This window comes from Bradysia coprophila, unplaced genomic scaffold (assembly GCF_014529535.1).
Source record: "Bradysia coprophila strain Holo2 unplaced genomic scaffold, BU_Bcop_v1 contig_151, whole genome shotgun sequence".
NCBI classification, from domain to species: domain Eukaryota; kingdom Metazoa; phylum Arthropoda; class Insecta; order Diptera; family Sciaridae; genus Bradysia; species Bradysia coprophila.
The window spans coordinates 967,972-986,178 of record NW_023503423.1 but is presented as its reverse complement, the minus strand read 5'-3'; the positions used below and the strand labels follow the sequence as shown (position 1 = coordinate 986,178).

The following is an 18,207-nucleotide window of genomic DNA, read 5'->3' as shown; positions in this document are numbered from 1 at the left end:
AAACGACATAACGCCATCTCGCCAAATCTCGAGTGTGGGTCAAAACAAGTGCTCCTGCCTGATTTACTTTTCTCTGCCGTGATGAAATGCAACTCAAACACAAAAATTGTGAGACAGACAATCGCACGCAAAATCTACTACAAAAAGCAGATGTAGAATACTGTTGTATGTACGTTACAGCTGTTTCCGATTTCATTTAGCGTTCGACATTTCTTCATCATTCCCTCTTCAGCATTCGTGCGGTGTGTATCGCCAAAGTGTTGTGCGAACGTTAAAAATTTTCTGTGAAAAGTACTTTTGGTTGTTTGGCCAATTCCAAATTTCAAATATTCAATTCAAAGTACGTAAATACATTCATCTGATTTGATTTGATTAAAATTTTCGAATAGTTTTAAGTTAAAAATAAGTGGACTTATGGTTGTTGATTGTGGATGCACTGTGTAAAATTTGTAAAGAATCTTTCGTTCTTTTTTTTTGCATCTTCACCATATTCACGTGTATAAAATCCAGCCAGAGTATTTATGTGTGCACATATGTGCCTATACAGCTCTCGTTCTGTGTAGGTACACTTGGAAATAGCAAGTAAATCAATAAGTTAAATGGCGCGTATATAACTACATATATATATATATATTGGGGATGTATATATTTTCCAGAGAATCGTTCGAAATTGATCATGGAATTGTGTAATTAGAATTGTGCCGAATTATTATCCCTCGATTGTATACGCATCAAATTGACGATTTCATCGAGTTACGAAACGCTAAAGTCGCATAGGTAACCATCGGTTTTCGAAGGATTTTTATGTTCCTAAGCTATTTCAGCGTACAGTCCTCGTATTATGTAAATTTCATCTGTTTGATTGATACATTCGTTTTTGTGTTTTTAAATATTCGTCGTCCCTGTCGTCGTCATTACAAATTTATTTATTTTCCTGAACTATCAACGGCATACCCAATAAGACCGTATTATAATTCAAATATGACATTTTGCACAATTTGGTTGCCATTTGAACAGAATTAATGATTAACACGTTCGTCGTTGACACGTGAAAAAAAAATCGAAATAAAAAGGAGAATTTCTCTTTGGACAAATCGTTACACGGGAATTGGACTTTTGCCCGAATACGTCATACTCCGATGGACTGATTGGAGTTTTATACATTTTTTGTGAAACATTTCGGAATTAAAAATTATCGGTAATTTTGGCAATGTGATAAATCGATGCTATAAATATACGTATACTCGACGTGTGCTAAAAATCATATCGTCGCGTCGGTGATGATTAAGATCGCAATAAATATATATACCTGTTGTACTTTTTCACGTTTCGACGGCGAACCGGAAAGATATGACCGCGTGTAATCATCTATAAGTTACGATTTCGGTCTGGTGAATCTTGAGTATGTTGTGTGTACCTTTTGGGTACACCATTTTTGTGATATTATTATTAGACTCCGAGTCATGAGTGTGTGCGACACCCGGTAGTTTAACATGCGTCATCAATCAGGAAACCGAGAAGAGCTTCTTGCTCGTGATTTACTGTATAGCAATGTTAAGTTAACGAAAATATTACCGCACTAGACTGCTACATTAACATATTTACACAACTGTTTGGTGCATCTTAGACGACAAACATTGTTGCGAAGGTTTCATTGAAAGTTTAAAAACTTTCTTTTCGGTCAATCTTTTCATGATGGACACTTCAATTCGTTTCAATAAATTTTCGTTGGCAGGTCTGGCGTGCCCGACAACAAATTCAGAAATTTGTCTAAACAAAATAGCCGAACTGTCTCCTCCACACTGAAGTGCAACACAGAAAACAAAACTTTCCCATAAAACAATCGTTTCAGACTAATCGAGTATTGATGATCATCAACCCTCGAGGGTCTCTTTTTGGAAAATCAATTCAATTACTTTGAACAGATTGAGGAAAACAATTTCCAAGGTCATTGTATGACACTAGTTGCACTGCAGGTCTCGAAATTAATATAATATAATTAAACTTCTTCATTTTGTCAATCTATTTCATTTAATCCAACAAGTGTGTCGCCCCTTGACCTCCTAACAATATAACCTGTAGCGTATTCGAGATAGATCCGGCTCGGTTTTCTTTAAAAAAAATATTTTCTTTACTAGGGAGGGAAAATGGACTTTCCGTCCCTAGGTAAAAGTCTTTCCCTCCTTCATAAAAGAAAACGTCATACTACAATCGGGAAGTAATTTGATATTTCGTATCACGATAAGTAAAAGTACCTCGGACACTTTTACTTATCTGGATACGAAATATCAAATTCCTTCCCTTGTATAGTAATATACTATTCAACGATCGCAGTAATACAACGAATATTGACTGTTTAGAGTTTAGTCACTTATCTGATCGAATGTTATTACAATCGCTATTTAACTTCTAATGTTGATGCTAATTGAATTCATTGAAATTTGCGTCATATGTAGTCGCTAGTACCATTTTGTAGTATATAATTAACGTACAAATGTATTTATCTACTCGGCATTTGCAATAACAAAAAGTGTCTTTCTGCTGAAGGCGCCAAAGTTCTTCAAAATTTATAGTTAAAATATATAAGAAACAAACTTCATAAATGATACGAGTTATAGCTATTATATCGATCGCAGTCAAAATGATGACTTGATTTGATTTTATTTATTTATCCACCGAGTTCAGTCGAGTAAAATTCACAAGAAAAGATTACTGGTTTTTAATTGAAATTCGTTTTTCTGAAGAAATGTTGCCCCGTATAGAAAGGCATACTCAAATTATGGTTTAATACGATTTCACAACGCAGATGATAATAGACTCATTTTCTCACCTCAGCTTGAAACTTTGGATGCCTTTGTTGTGAAAAACTATGTGTTAATACCATATTTTCGTGTGACTTGTAGCTCTCGCTTCTGCCATTGGCTCTGACTGCAAACATATAATTTCTGCCTTTTAGTTGTGAAAAAAACTATTTAATAATGTTTTGCACGTCTAAGCCACATTTGTCATACAATACGCCAAACAATACGAAAATAATTTTAAAAATAATAAATAAATACCTATACCTACCACACGAAGCTCCGGAAGTCGTTAATGCACACGTATCCAAAAATTTATTGAAACGTGTAAATAATCGAATATTTGCTTTTGAACTAATTGATAACGATTGCGATTTGGTCGATATGCAATTGCAGATAATTTTACAACATTTTCTGGAAACTGGTCATCGAGAACACAATTCGTAGACCAAGAGCATGTGTGTCTAAGTTTATATCAATTTGGTGTAACAGTAGAGCCTGTGTGCCTTTTTGCTCTTAAAAGTGACCAGAACCAATGCTTTTCAGCTCTATGAGGGTCTTAACGAGAAAATCTCAATTACAAATTGCAAGTATTAAGACCGAATCGCCAAATGAAGTACTAAATTTAAAAATCGAATTTTTATTCAAAGTTGTAGGCCTCAGGTAAATGGAAAAGTAAAATGAGTTGAATTCTGCATCCTAATAATATGGCATAACTTTCAACTTTTATGATTAAAATGGGACTGCGATGCGCTAACGGGCTTGGCCTAACATCACAACTATCCTAGTGAGAGCTGTCAAATAGAGTACTATTTCGTATGAAGTTGTGTACCAATAGTCGTTCTTTTCCATCTGTCAAAGTGACGTTTTAAACGTCTAACGAAAAAAAATGTTCGAAGCAGTCATAAAATCGTTTATTTTTCCTCATTTCTATTCCTATAGTATCCTATTCTACTTGTTTACATATCCAAGAAAAAAAAATTTAACAACAATAAATATGTTCTGTTAGGGCAGTTCCTAAACAGAAATTAAAATCCCACCCGTGAGTCCTATTTCACATATCTCGCCGGCTGTATCTCTTCCACCGACTTTCATCGTTGATTTGATTTTTTTTGTCATAATTCCAATCGATTTTGACTTTGAAATTTTCAAAGTTATTCAAAGTGAACCGGCAAAATTTTACTTGGCACGAGAGTTGGCAAAGTTGTCACAGATAATATCTCAGTCGAGTTTTTGTGTGATATCTCATTATTCAAAATATATCCGCACACAAAGAGTTCCTTTGTATCAACTATTTTATACTGATCCCGGCAGAGACAATGATTTCGATTTTCAATGTAAATTTCACGAACGTTTTCTCGTAATGATCAATTTTAACATCTTTTGTTATGGACAATGGACTTAAGTATAGTTTCCACTTAAAAAGAGCACTCCGTTTAGCCTCCGTCTACATGACAGTTGTAAAATAGAACAAAAGAACTGTCACGCAAACGGAGTGGAAATTGAATTTATTTCAATTTTTTACTCTGTTTACGTGACAGTTCCTTTGTTCCATTTTACAACTGTCATGTAGACGAAGGCTAAACGGAGTGCTCTTTTTAAGTGGAAACTATACTTTAGTTCGTGAGTAGGTTAGGAAAAAAAAGATTTTACTAAAAATTGGAGAAAGAGAGAATTGGTACATAAAACAAAAATTAGATTGGATCAACGCACTTCAGGCAAAAGTGATCATAATCGTCGATTTGTCTTGAACGCATTCATTATTCATGTCAAAATAATATGCAAATGAGTGCATTTGAATACTTTTTTTAAATGATTATATCCTCCGCGGTGACATTAAGCCATACCTGGTTTATATCGAGGTTCTGAAAGAACAGGTTCAGACAACTATGAGTTGATCACGAAGGAACACACACACACACACACACACAAATCTGACCTAATTCTAATACTTTTGTTCTATTTTTCTATAAAGTTTTTTGTTACGAATTAGGGCAGAAATTGCGTCAGCGGTTACGAAGTTTATATGAAAAAGGCAAACTAGCAAAAACGAAATTTCGAATTTTCCTAAAAAAACATTTTCTAAGTTGATTTCCCCCAAAATCTGTTTATCAATTTCGGTGTCATCCGCCATCGTGGCTGTCTTAACCTGTTCTTTCAGAACCTTAGTTTATATTCATTGAACTCATTGAAATGGTTGCTAGGAATTTCGCGCCGCGTCATTCACAATAATTGACAAAATGACATATTTTGTACATGGAAAATGTCCCTTTGTGGTTTATTGTAAATGACGCGGCGCGAAATTCCTCAACACCATTGAAATAGCATACTAATTGATAGGAAATGGTTTTTTATAGTGTTGTATAGTTGTGTAACACACTGTCAAGTGTGAGTACCTTATTTAGAGTGCGTTGTTTGGATGTTTATACGTAGACATGCGACGCCATCTATAGGTATTATAATAGTTTCTTTTCAATTAATGTTGTAGATGTAGATACGATTTTTGTATTGTGATATTTTTGATTCGAATATTGTGATCTCTTCGCCTTCAATTAAATATTGATGTATGGATGCTGCCGGGATGGACATTGAACCCATAACCTTATAACGATCTGACTATGTCACTTGAAATGTATATTTACATAAAGTTTTCTGTGGGAATTACTGGAACATTAACAAAATATATTTTAAAAAAAATTCGGTTGACGAGTGCGCGGAATTTAACCCACACCATTTACACGCGGGACAGCGTTAATCTTTTTGCATTATATTTATTTCAACACGACGACGGTATATATTTCTGTTCGTTTACATTTTGATTTTTAGTAAAAGAAAAATTTGGATTTGCGAAAATATTTTGAGAAAGTTTTTCATATTTTTTTCGGCGGCCAGAGCAATATTTTTCGATTTGATACAGACGTAAATACGAAATACAGGTAATGTCAACCGAATTTGTGTATGTTTGCCTCAGCTGATCAGTTTCGGTTGACATTAACTGGAGTGTGAGTTGGATTTAATTTCAAATGAAACATATTTGAATAGTCACCATATTAAGGGCATGTGCAAACACTTATAGTTCAAAATTGGGAATTTTTCGGTTTAACGGAAGTTCTTTATTTAATTTTCTATGCAAATTTTCGATGTTAGTTGAAATCTATTTTCATAGCCGGTAACGATACCGATTTAGAAACTCGAGATTCACGAGTCTTAATTGATAGCATTTAAGATGAAAGTTGACCAGGAACGAAAGTATAAACATTTAAGCCTATGTGAGGCTTTGTAGTTGAAGGAAGTGAATGGATTTCTTTCAGATAGATGCTAATATGACGACTGGGACGTCGTTTAAACGTATAAAGAGCAATCCACGCCATTAGTCGTATAAATTCATACGTCAGAGAGAGCTTTTTTCTCCTTTGTTACGATCTGTCAGTTTTTCTATTTTGCGATTTAGTATGGCAATGAAAACCAAAATTGAGATATCTTTGCTGTTTTAAGTGGTTTTTCACATTTTTTTGGACCAAAATGTTTTAAAATGTAGTTGGAATCGATTGGCATTAACGGATTGCGTGAAAATATTTTTTTCTTTTTTATTATTTTGTTAATGTCAATCGATTCCAAACACATTTTAAAACATTTCGGTCCAAAAAAATATGAAAAACCACTTAAAACAGCAAAGATATCTCAATTTTAGAAAAACTGACAGATCGTAACAAAGAAGAAAAAAGCTCTCTCTGACGTATAAATTTATACGATTAATGGCGTGGATGGCATCTTTATCTATCGTCCGATCTGCTTCTCTTCTCTTTTTCTACAGTCGGAGAAATATAGATTTCGGGTTTTTTTTAGAGATAGCATCATTTCTCTAATTCTCTCAGTTGCCATTTGAAATAACATGCGAAATGAGAGAATAAAGAAAAACGATGAAAACGATGATGTCTCTTAAAATCCTGAAATCTATTTTTCTCCGACTGTATTCTACCGTCGCTTCGCTATTTTGAAATCTTCTTGAGCAAGATGTCGTCGCAATAACTCGGTGTCAGTAGGTCAACAGAAAAATATTTACATTTTTACTCGACAGATTTTAGTAAAATAATGATAGTAGCGTCAAGCGTATGGATCTCAGAATTCCTGAGATCATGTGCTATTGCTCTGACATTATATTTGACCAAAATCCATCGAGCAAAAACGGAATTATTTTTCTGTTGATATACCGACACCTGGTTATTGCAACGACATCTTGCTTTTAATAGCGAAGCGTCGGTAAAATAGAAAAAGAGATGAATATAGAAAACTCATGCCGTAATACCGCTCCTGGTGACACAACGAATACCATCATAATATGGAAAACGTGAAAACGATCATCGAAGAATAAATAAATTGATGATATTTATGGACTCGATCGACAAACTCTAACGTTACTCGTTTCTGAGCTTTTTTTATCTGAATAATAATTGTTATTAGCAAAGTATTACACAAATTGAACTAATTTTAATTGTTTTGTCTTTCATAAATTAATTTCAATTCAATTAAATGATGTCGAAACAGACCAGACATCGACTAAATTTCAGCAAAACAGTGCAAATATTTGTCGGTGTTGTTGTTGCTTTTTTTACTTGCTTAGCATTGCTTTTTGATATTTTTAAATTTGTTTCGCCTGTGTGGCAGCTACTAAATGAAGGTCAATTTTTAATTGGTTAGGTTAACAGAAATGTAACTCTGCATGGTGATGTCTGCTTAATCGTAAACAGAATACAGTTAAATTGAGCTTTATATTTCATGAGCTCTGGCAAGAAGTGCCGCAAGGATTAATGAAGGTCTCGCATATAACACGATGGGTAAAAGTACCCGTCACGGTACATTATGTACCATACTACCGTGCAAAAAATCGCCATTGCCTTTCTACATCAAATCAAGTGGCCTCACAGTCATCCGTTTTGCCTCCGTATTTGTGACAGTTGTCGTTTCAAACAATGTGCTCTGTTGTATTAAATGCCAACTGTCATGTACACGAAGACAAAATGGAATGTAAACGGATGACTGTGAATTCAGACTTAAGCTATCCTTCAAATTTGTGGAAATCGCAATTTCACAATGTTTCAAACAATTAACATTACGCAATACTAATCATTTCACTACTTAACTGACTGTCTATAAATGACATCTGTTACCAACTTGAAAAAACGTGTAAAAAGGCTCGTCAAGACTGCAGTAAAATTCTGCTGAATCAAGTTTACTCATTCTTTTTTAGTATTTGCGCTGCTTTTTATTTACATTGAACAAACGAAGCCATCAATAATGATCTAACTACACAGGGATTAGTCAAACATTGATAAGAATTTTCAGTAAACACACGTACGAGATTATTAAGACGAATCGGCACAACGCTAAATTGCAGCCTAAATTTGTGCGAAAAAATTGAATATCTTCGATGATCACTTCGTCCCCGCGTCCTTCCTGAAAAAAGTGCTGCCATCGTTTTGTGTTAAAAGGTGTTGGCTTTTGAGGAGGAATAATGTTTGGGGTGGTGTAACCTACTAAGAGAAAACCCAATAGGTCATTAAAATTGGCACAAATTCGGAGATTTGTCATTGTAGACAAACATCACTACAATTATTTATCGTTGTTACTGAAAGCCAATACTTCTTTACACAAAACAATGGTCCCCCTTTTTCCAGAAAGGACGCGGGTTCGAAGTTATCATCGAAAATGTATCATTTTTCTGCACCAATTTAGGCTACAATTTAGCGCTGTGTAGATTCGTCTTAACGAAGAAGTGTTGTTAAGAGGACACAATATAAACGACAAAATTTTCAGTTTCATATCTTTTTACCGCAAATCTTTGTGATTTTAATGTTAAATATTTGCAGATTGCTGCGTATGTATTTTCCGAATAATTTTTCTGCTGAGTTGTCGGCTAATTATCCAACGAAACGTTATCACGCTATAATCTTCATTTCTTTTTTTTTTAAACTAAAGATAGAGAATTTTATCTGATTGAATAAACAAAAAAAAATGGTTTAGATAATGATTGGATGACATGATGTTGTATTATTATAATGAAATTTGAATAATGATACTTCGCTGTGATGCAGAAAATACTAAAATCAAGTATACAGACAGTCGTCGGTGAAATGAATATCTCATACATTTTTCTCAGGATCTGAAAACTTTGACAGATGGCCCATACATTTTGTGTCAAAGTTTCATTTCACCGGCTGGTTGTATGCTTGACTTAAATGCAAAAGTTTGTTCCGTCTTATTTATGTCTTTCTCTTTCTTTCCAGCCATGAAAATCTATGACAAACTTCGTTTTGGCTGTCCTCTGCCTAAGGTAAGAGTTATTAAAATAAAAAAAACTTGAAACAGAGAAACAAATAGGAAGACTCTGGTTGCAATATCTATCGATAGCTATGACCGATATATAAGGGCTCGTTCAGGAACTAAAAATTCGATATCCAAAGTGAAGATTTTGACATATTTTATATGAAAGAAGTGTCAAAATCGTCACTAGTGAAAATTAACGAAGAGTTCCTGAACGAACTCTAAGCAATCAGGCCTGGCTGATAGATAGGGATCTTTTGAAAATCCACCTATCAAAATCAGACCCAGATATGGAAAGGTCTTTGCCAATAGTCCTCAAAACAGGTCTCAGATAGTCACACCTGGTTGCTGGTGGAAGATCTTTGAAGATCGAAAAAGGGTGTTTTTTTAAGCTTCTTTTTATGACCACTAAATATGATAGATGCATGTGAGAGTGTGCTCGTTGGATAGCTGAATTCAGGTACTTTCAGCACTGCATATGAGGTATCAATGGAATGTATAGATAATGTACGTTACAACTAACATGTTAGGTTCACATTTACCGTTATCAGTACCAGCCCAGACCTGTCTAAAGGTCACAGGGATTTTGTATATTTTTGTTATACATTTTTTACAACATATATCAATGGATCTTCTGAAACTAGGCATGCCCTCAGCTTTTTAACGAGCTCGCACTCACCTACATCGCTCATATTGAGCAGCCATAAAATTAGTCTAAAAATAGCCTTTTTCACCTTCAGATATCTCCCATCAGCATTCAGCAACTAGGTGTAGCTCGATACTTACTATCTGAGGTCGGTTTTGTGGTCTACTGTTACAGACCTTTCAAACCATCCCAGACGATATGGGTCCGATTTTGATCGGTGGAAGAATCCCACAGAGTCTTATTTAAAGTTTGTGTTACAGCAACGCACTCCAAAACAGGCACAAGAACAGAATTAAAAAAACAGGCCAACTTGACGCAGTAGTCAGAATTTTTCATATAAATTTAGTTTGTTATGTTGGTATGATACCACTGCGGGTATCAAAATGAGAGGCTTTTTGACCATTAAAAAAATTCTGTTTTTGTGCCTGACTGTTTTTGGAGTGCGTTGGTTACAGGAATCGAATTAAAAGATTTGTAAAAATTTCTTTTATTATTTTCCAGTTGACAACCAGTAGCAGATAATAAGAATTTTGGAAGAGATAGTCTATTTTCTACCTTCAAATAGGAGTATTAATTGTTTAATAAGATATATTTGCATACCCAATTTTTATCCTAAATCAGGAACGCTTCAGTTAAACACACAATTCAATTAATCTGTTCTTTGTTCATATCGTTTTTTGGATCACTTAAATTCAGCCAAAACCGTTCTTCGTATATTTTCAATTGAACCCACAATCGTTCCAAATTAATTTTCCGGTTCTCATTCTCGCTCTCAAATTTAAACGATTACAAAATGACGAATCACTCTATCGGTTTTTTCCGCGACATAATAAAACTTAAATTTTAATTAAACCTTATTATGATGAAATAATTATTTTGTTTGGGTGCAGGGTAATTAATAATTTTCTACCAATTTGTTTCTTTCCTATCAAAAAATATAAAAAAATATTTTACTTTTTCCCGTTCGTTTTCGATTAATTTCCTTCCTTTTTGGATACTTTGTTTTCATAAAAAAATTGTCTAATTTCGATATTCCATTTTATCGTTGTTTCGCCCCCCGTCTCCTCTCAGTTCAATCTCATTGCAAACAAGTAAAATTTATTGCCAAAAGAACAAAACAAAAGAGTCAAAATGTTAGATCCATACTCAACGCTTATACTGTGGATAGTTATTGTCAGTTTCATCATCGCATTTGTGTTGGCGTTTGGTATTGGGTAAGTTAATGTCACATTCCTTGCCAGGGAAATGATATCTGTTGTTGCTAGCGACATCTGTTATCATTTCTCTGATTTCACATTGTTTCGATAATTCGTTCTCTTATGGGTCAACGAAGTGACTATGGTATAAAGCAAACGACAAAAAAGAGTTGAAAATCCTACCTGTTGCAAGTAACTTGTCTCCAGGTAACCTACAACAACTACCGCAGCTGTAGCTCTCCATACAAAATCTACAGCTGTGGCAGACAACATAAATTACCTGAGACAAAGTTAACCACCGACAGCACCCACCCATTCAGCACGAGTACTAGTGCGAAAAGTCAAATTTTTACAGAAATTTTTCATCTTATAAATTACGCAATTGCGAAAGCCCGTACATGCATGTCCAGAAGGGAACCCAAAAAAAACCTCAGAAATCCTTCAAAATCCTAACGTTCTAGAACTGGGAATATGGTGGATCAACACTTAGTGTGGTACTAGAATTTTGGGAACCAACATGCATGTCCAGAAGGGAACCCAAAAAAAACCTCTGAAATCCTTCAAAATCCTAACGATCTAGAACTGGGAATATGGTGGATCAACACTTAGTGTGGTACTAGAATTTTGGGAACCAACATGCATGTCCAGAAGGGAACCAAAAAAAAAACCTCAGAAATCCTTCAAAATCCTAACGTTCTAGAACTGGGAATATGGTGGATCAACACTTAGTGTGGTACTAGAATTTTGGGAACCAACATGCATGTCCAGAAGGGAACCTAAACAAACCTCAGAAATCCTTCAAAATCCTGAAAGTTCTAGAACTGGGAATATGGTGTATCAACACTTAGTGTGGTACTAGAATTTTGGGAACCAACATGCATGTCCAGAAGGGAACCTAAAAAAAACCTCAGAAATCCTTCAAAATCCTAACGTTCTAGAACTGGGAATATGGTGGATCAACACTTAGTGTGGTACTAGAATTTTGGGAACCAACATGCATGTCCAGAAGGGAACCCAAAAAAACCTCAGAAATCCTTCAAAATCCTGAAAGTTCTAGAACTGGGAAGGTGGTGGGACAGAAGAATGTTTCAGAATTGAAGGATTAAGATTCCTATCTGATTTCTCGACGACCCTACTCTCAATAACAATATCTCACAAGCCTCAAGTCTGTAGGCCTATGAGAGTCGGCAGGGATCGATTCAATATTTACATACTTTGTCACCCCGACTAACCGATTAAAAACAAATCATTCCAGAGCGAATGATGTTGCTAATTCGTTCGGCACAAGTGTTGGATCTGGAGTGTTAACCATAAGACAGGCATGCTGGTTGGCCACTTTTTGCGAAGTTGCTGGTTCGGTGTTCATTGGCTACAAAGTGTCCAATACGATGCGTAAAGGGATCTTAGAAGTGGCCGTTTACGAAAATTCAGAAGTTGAATTGATGCTTGGATGTCTGTCGTCGTTGGCGAGTAGTGCTGTTTGGTTGCTGGTTGCTACTTTCTTTAAGTTACCGATTTCTGGTACGCATAGCATTGTCGGATCGACCATTGGATTCAGTTTGGTCGCTCGTGGAACTCAAGGATTGCATTGGTGGACCTTAGGTATTGTGAATATCGATCAAATAATTTTGGGCAATATTGATCTCGCCGTTCGGAATTTGTAGGCAAAATTATTGGGTCTTGGTTCATATCGCCGGTGCTAAGTGGTATAACAAGTGTAGCTCTGTTCGCCTGCGTTCGAAGATTTATTTTGAACACGGCCAATCCGCTGAAGGCAGGACTTTTCGCTCTACCAATTTTCTACGGAGTTACTCTGTTTGTTAACGTATTCAGCATCGTTCACGATGGTCCAGAGCGTAAGTCCCTACATTTTGTTGTTGTCATTCTTAACGCATTCAGGTTTTGTTTGTCCGCAGTACTTTATATGAATAACATACCAACATGGCTGGCATTTGCTGCTAGTTTGATTGTTGGACTAGTTACTGCTATTTTGGTTCAACTGTTCATTGTCCCGTGGCAACGACGAAAAATATTGGGACAAGGCCAAGCCAAAAAACCGGTCAAGTTCACGATCGAAGGTTCTAGCGGTAAGTGTAACCGAAAATCGTTTCCGTTTAAATTTGTTAGAACATGACAAATTCCAAAGAGTCAACACCGAGTGGCAGTCCGAAAAGTAAACGACGTCCAGCTTCGTTGATAGCCGATGGAAAGCCATTACCTTCGATCACCGAAACCACCGAATTGGTGTCTTTCAGAGACACTGCACCGCCGAGCGCGTACAAAGACAAAAGCCTAACGAAAAATCTGGACTTTTGCGATTTTTCCAAACTGTCGCCGATACCGAACGGAAACGGCTACAAAATCGATCCGAAAATTATCGAAAAAGCTGAAAGTCTGCTGGGCAAAACGAGTCTTGACAATACCGACCTAACGATCACAAGTTTGAATTATATCGACGAACAGCAGCACGGCATTACGATACGAGGCTATTTCGATAGACAACAGAGCTATCGCTCACCGAGTTCGGTTGGACAAAGGTACGCGAATTCTGGTGAATTCTTAAACTGACTTTACTAACGAAACTGTCGTTTCCAGGGACGCCAAAATGTCACCTAATAACGTGAACGGTGATGTTAACATACCAATAACGGATCTACCGACATTGCCCACTCAAGTTTACATCGACACCAAAGCTGATCTGTGTAATGTGAACAGTGCGGGCAGTTTGGATCGTATGATATCAACCACATTGTCGCCGAATTCCAGTAAGCTTCCATTGATCGATGCCAAAGTACAAGTACCGTCAGACGAGCCGGAGGACGTGTCCGCTCTATTTTCATTTTTACAAATTTTAACGGCTTCATTTGGAAGTTTTGCTCACGGTGGCAATGATGTCAGGTAACTTTTTCGATTTGACATTTTTATCGATGCGAGACATGAGATTATTTGAAATGCATCAATGATGTCGCTTGCAGCAACGCTATCGGACCACTCATAGCAATATTCATGATTTACGTGGAAGGATCTGTGATGCAAGCAACTGAACCGCCGATTTGGATTCTGTTATTCGGAGGGGTCGGAATATCACTTGGCTTATGGCTTTGGGGTAGACGTGTGATCGAAACTGTTGGCAATGATCTGACGAAAATAACTCCGTCAACGTAAGCCACATCAATATCCGGTGGTTCTATCGGAACTGTTTGTTTGTTAAAAAATGAAAACCTTTTTCCAGTGGGTTCACAATCGAGATTGGTGCAGCGATGACAGTGCTGCTGGCTAGTAAGATTGGCTTACCAATATCCACAACACATTGCAAAGTCGGATCGGTCGTTTTCGTTGGATATACAAATGCTCACAAAAATACACCCGAGGAAAATGCAGCTGGTGTACCACAAGAAAAAGCAGTCGACTGGAAACTGTTTCGAAACATTGTCTATGCGTGGGTGGTAACAGGTGAGTTTTGCGGATTTTTTTTGTTCAATGATGTCAGGACATCAGAGATAATCAGAGAGAACCTAGGGATGGATGGGTCAGAAGTATTTAGTTGAGAAACTCTTGTTTGCTTCGTAAATGTTGAAAACATGACGACCATCAGTAACTCTACACCTGCATTTCAGTACGAAAATTCAACTGAACTGAAATTGCGCAAATTGAAAAAAGTACAGCAAAGTTCAGTGGATTTTTGCGATCCATCGGCATAACCTTCTCATACAACCTTGGTTTGAAAGGTAGTCTTAATAGGTTTCGAATGACACCGACGAATGACGAATGAATTTGAACGACCACAAAAATACAGAGGAAAGTCAACGTATAGCAAGGTGGGGCTTGTTTGGTAGCTACTGCGATTACCGTTCGATTGATTCTAAGATTCTGAATTCTGAAAATTCCCGAACTGTCTCACAAATGGAGTTGCCTTTCGTTTTTTCTAAAAAAATAAATGTTTTTGGACAACTGCCGGAACTGCTATGTGACTGTTGGACTATACTCCCATGATACTTTTAACAAAAAAAAAAATATCACAAAAATGGATTGATTTGTGCCTGAGATTCATCTCACGTTGTGCGACCTCTCTCATCGGACGGGTTGGCTCAGTGGTTACATACAGCCTTTGACCAACGATTATATCACATAGGCAATGTCCTAAAGTTCGCCCGAACTTAATAATTTAGGTATAGTATAGCACTACCGTACAACGCATAAAAACCTTAGAGAGGCGAGTTTGTGAGAGAATTATATATAACTTTCTCTCACAAATTCGCTTCTCTAAGGTTTTTATGCGTTGTGCGGTAGTAACGGTAGATGCAATATGTTTAGTGGCTGCAACGATGTACACACTGATGACTCGATAACCGTAATGTACAATGCGAACTTCACCCGTTTCTGGTATAGAAAGAGAGACAATTTGAAATCCGCAAAAAATGGTTTTCCCGTTTCTTTTGGACTTATAGGACGAAACCCAGATATCACCAACTGACTTTTCTGAGGAAGGATTTGTGTTTTAGTTAACGAATTTTTCGAAAGGGATCATTGTTTCTCGACGAAAGATATTGCATGAGTTTGGTTGGCAATTTGATGAGGCGACATAACTACACGGTCAATATCGTCAGGAACGATATTATCGTTTTTTAGACGATAGTATCAAAAAAATTTCATCCAGGACGATAATGTCTAAAATTATAAATTTTAAAATATTTTCAGGACGATATTATCGTTTTCTTGACGATATTATCGTTTAAAAAAACGATAATATCGTTTTTAAACGATAATATCGTTTTTTTGGACGATACTATCGTTTTTTTGATGATACTATCGTCCTAGATGAAAATATCCGCTGGACGATATTATCGTTATTTTCTTTTTCTGAACAAATTTATCGTTAATTTGGACGATATTATCGTCCTGGTCGATAATTTTTGGGACGATAATATCGTTCTGGACGCATATTATCGTTTTTTTGAACGATACTATCGTTTTTTAGACGATAGTATCGTCCAAAAAAACGATAATATCGTTCCTGACGATATTGACGGTGTGGAAATGTCCCGCCACCTGGCAATTTTGACGATTGTGGTTGAGGATAGCTTTTGGTGGTCGTCATTTTTAGAGCTTTTCTCGGCTTTTCTAGCTTTCGTGTTTATTATTGAAAATGATTTATTTCCATTTAACACCAAACATTTCTTTCCATTTTTTTAGTTCCCATAGCGGCACTTCTCAGCGCTGGTTTTATGGTCATATTAACTAAATTAGTACTTTAAGCACACAATATACTTATTAGCCATTTAAGAACGTATATAGTGCTAAGATACTTAAAATGAAAAAAAAAAAGATTTTCTTTTTGTTAATATTAATATAATGAACGCGTAAGTTTTTGCCGAGTTTTCTTTTTCTATATCTTTTACGCAAACAAAAAATTACGTTTTTTTCTCAACAAACTCCGATGTTCCGAATGTTGTTATATCACAAAGAAAAAGTTGAATTTTCAGAATTTTATTCCATTTTTGTTTTTAAGGTTTTTTTTTGTTGTTGAAATTTTAACATTTAGACCTCACTCCTAGACCTATCAATTTGTAATATACAAAACATTTTTTTCAGATAATTTGTCGGAATTTATACTTAAATGTGTAAGCTAATCCGTATAGCCAAGTGAAATAACGCCGGTGAAATGAAAATTTGACACAAAATGTATGGGTCATCTGTCAAAATTTTCACATCGCGTGGAAAAAGTATGAGAATTCAATTTCACCGACTTGTTTTATACTTGACTTGAGGTGGCCTCAGAGTCATTCGTTTTTTCTCCGTTTTGTCTCCGTGTTTGACATTGACAGTTCAGATAATAAGTCGGTCTAACAAATGATCAATTGGTTAAAATGTCAACGGTCATAGACACGCCGTGGAGGCAAAACGGAGACAAAACGGATGACTGTGACTTCACCTTTATTCATAGCGATTGTGTTTTTTATTTCAGTTTTCTCATGTAATTAAACGGACTTTGTAAGAGAGATTGGGCCATGCGAATACACACACACATGTAATTGTGTTTCGATCAAAATTTTCTTTGTTTCGTTCATTTTAAAAGTGCAACAAAACCAAGAGATTTTTATCGAAACCGATTTTTAATTTATCTCGCATGTCGTTGCTTAAGGCCACGTTCGAAGATTTTGAAGTATTTGAAAGTATTGAAAAGTAAGAAATGATAATTATGTTCGTGTATACGATTTGTTAAATTTACTTGAATTCCATTTATTGAAAATTCTTCTTGAAAATTGTTTTTTTTTTTTTTAAGGAAAAACGTTACAGACGCTACAGTCTGTTAAGATTTTGAATAATTTTTTTTTTATCGATTCCTCAATTGAAATAATGTTTTGTGAACAGTTTAATGCCGATGGCTAGCTTCAACGATTTATTTTTATCCAAAAATTGCAATTTAAAATTTTGTTCATTCGAAAGAAAGTTGTGTTTTTGTAGAAAGTGTTAACTCACGTCGATCTGAGTGGTTGATTAAAATTGTAAATTTTAGTTTGATGAAAATCTTTTAAGTATTTTTTTATATTCTTTGATCTTAGAGAAAAGAAATAAATTCTTTTGGAAAAAATCATATAATTACTATGTCGTTTCAATTGTTTTTTAAGAGTTACTACGGCTGACCCGAATGTTCATTAGATTGGAAACCGATTCATCGACACCCGGTTGAAAGTGGCAACAGTTTGATTAATTGAATTTAATCTCAGCTAAGATTATATGACGTAACCAAAGTGGCTACCTGTCAATGTACGCACTGATATGTATAGCACCCACTACAATATGTAGCATCTACAGCAACGGATCTGTCAGTATGTAAATATACTCCATTTACATGCGGAAACAGGGGTATCAATTACGAATATTTTGACATTACAGTAGATGAAAGTCATCTTTTCAAACGAAATTGCACACAGGCGGCGTAAGTATCGAATTCGCTAACTCAATTGCATAAAATATCTTTATACGATTCTTCTATCTCTATTTCCTACATGAAGAATGAATTTTGACAAAGTGTTGTATTGCTTTGACTTGACCAAAAATTTCTTTAATTCAACGAAGGGCGAACGAAACGTGTTACCGTTTACGATTCGTGACGAAACGTTTTACCGTTTACAATCATAATGCGGACGAACAATGCGAAGAATGAATGATTCAAAGGGTCTGTCGGTCCTAACAAATCGAATCTTTTGATCTCTTTCTTCATGAGACGTCTTTCAGTACATTT

General features: G+C 35.7%; 1 protein-coding gene across 1 annotated transcript; it reads left to right on the top strand.

The window, feature by feature from the left end:
- Positions 1-196: 196 nt before the first annotated feature.
- On the top strand, positions 197-16,328 carry LOC119074331 (sodium-dependent phosphate transporter 1-B). The gene is made up of 11 exons (XM_037180415.1): positions 197-340; positions 9,083-9,129; positions 10,267-10,979; positions 12,217-12,563; positions 12,626-12,817; positions 12,878-13,048; positions 13,108-13,498; positions 13,557-13,859; positions 13,937-14,122; positions 14,194-14,414; positions 16,155-16,328. Exons 3-11 carry the CDS (start codon positions 10,897-10,899, stop codon positions 16,214-16,216), a joined length of 1,956 nt encoding a protein of 651 aa, XP_037036310.1. The 5' UTR covers positions 197-340; positions 9,083-9,129; positions 10,267-10,896; the 3' UTR covers positions 16,217-16,328.
- Positions 16,329-18,207: the final 1,879 nt, after the last annotated feature.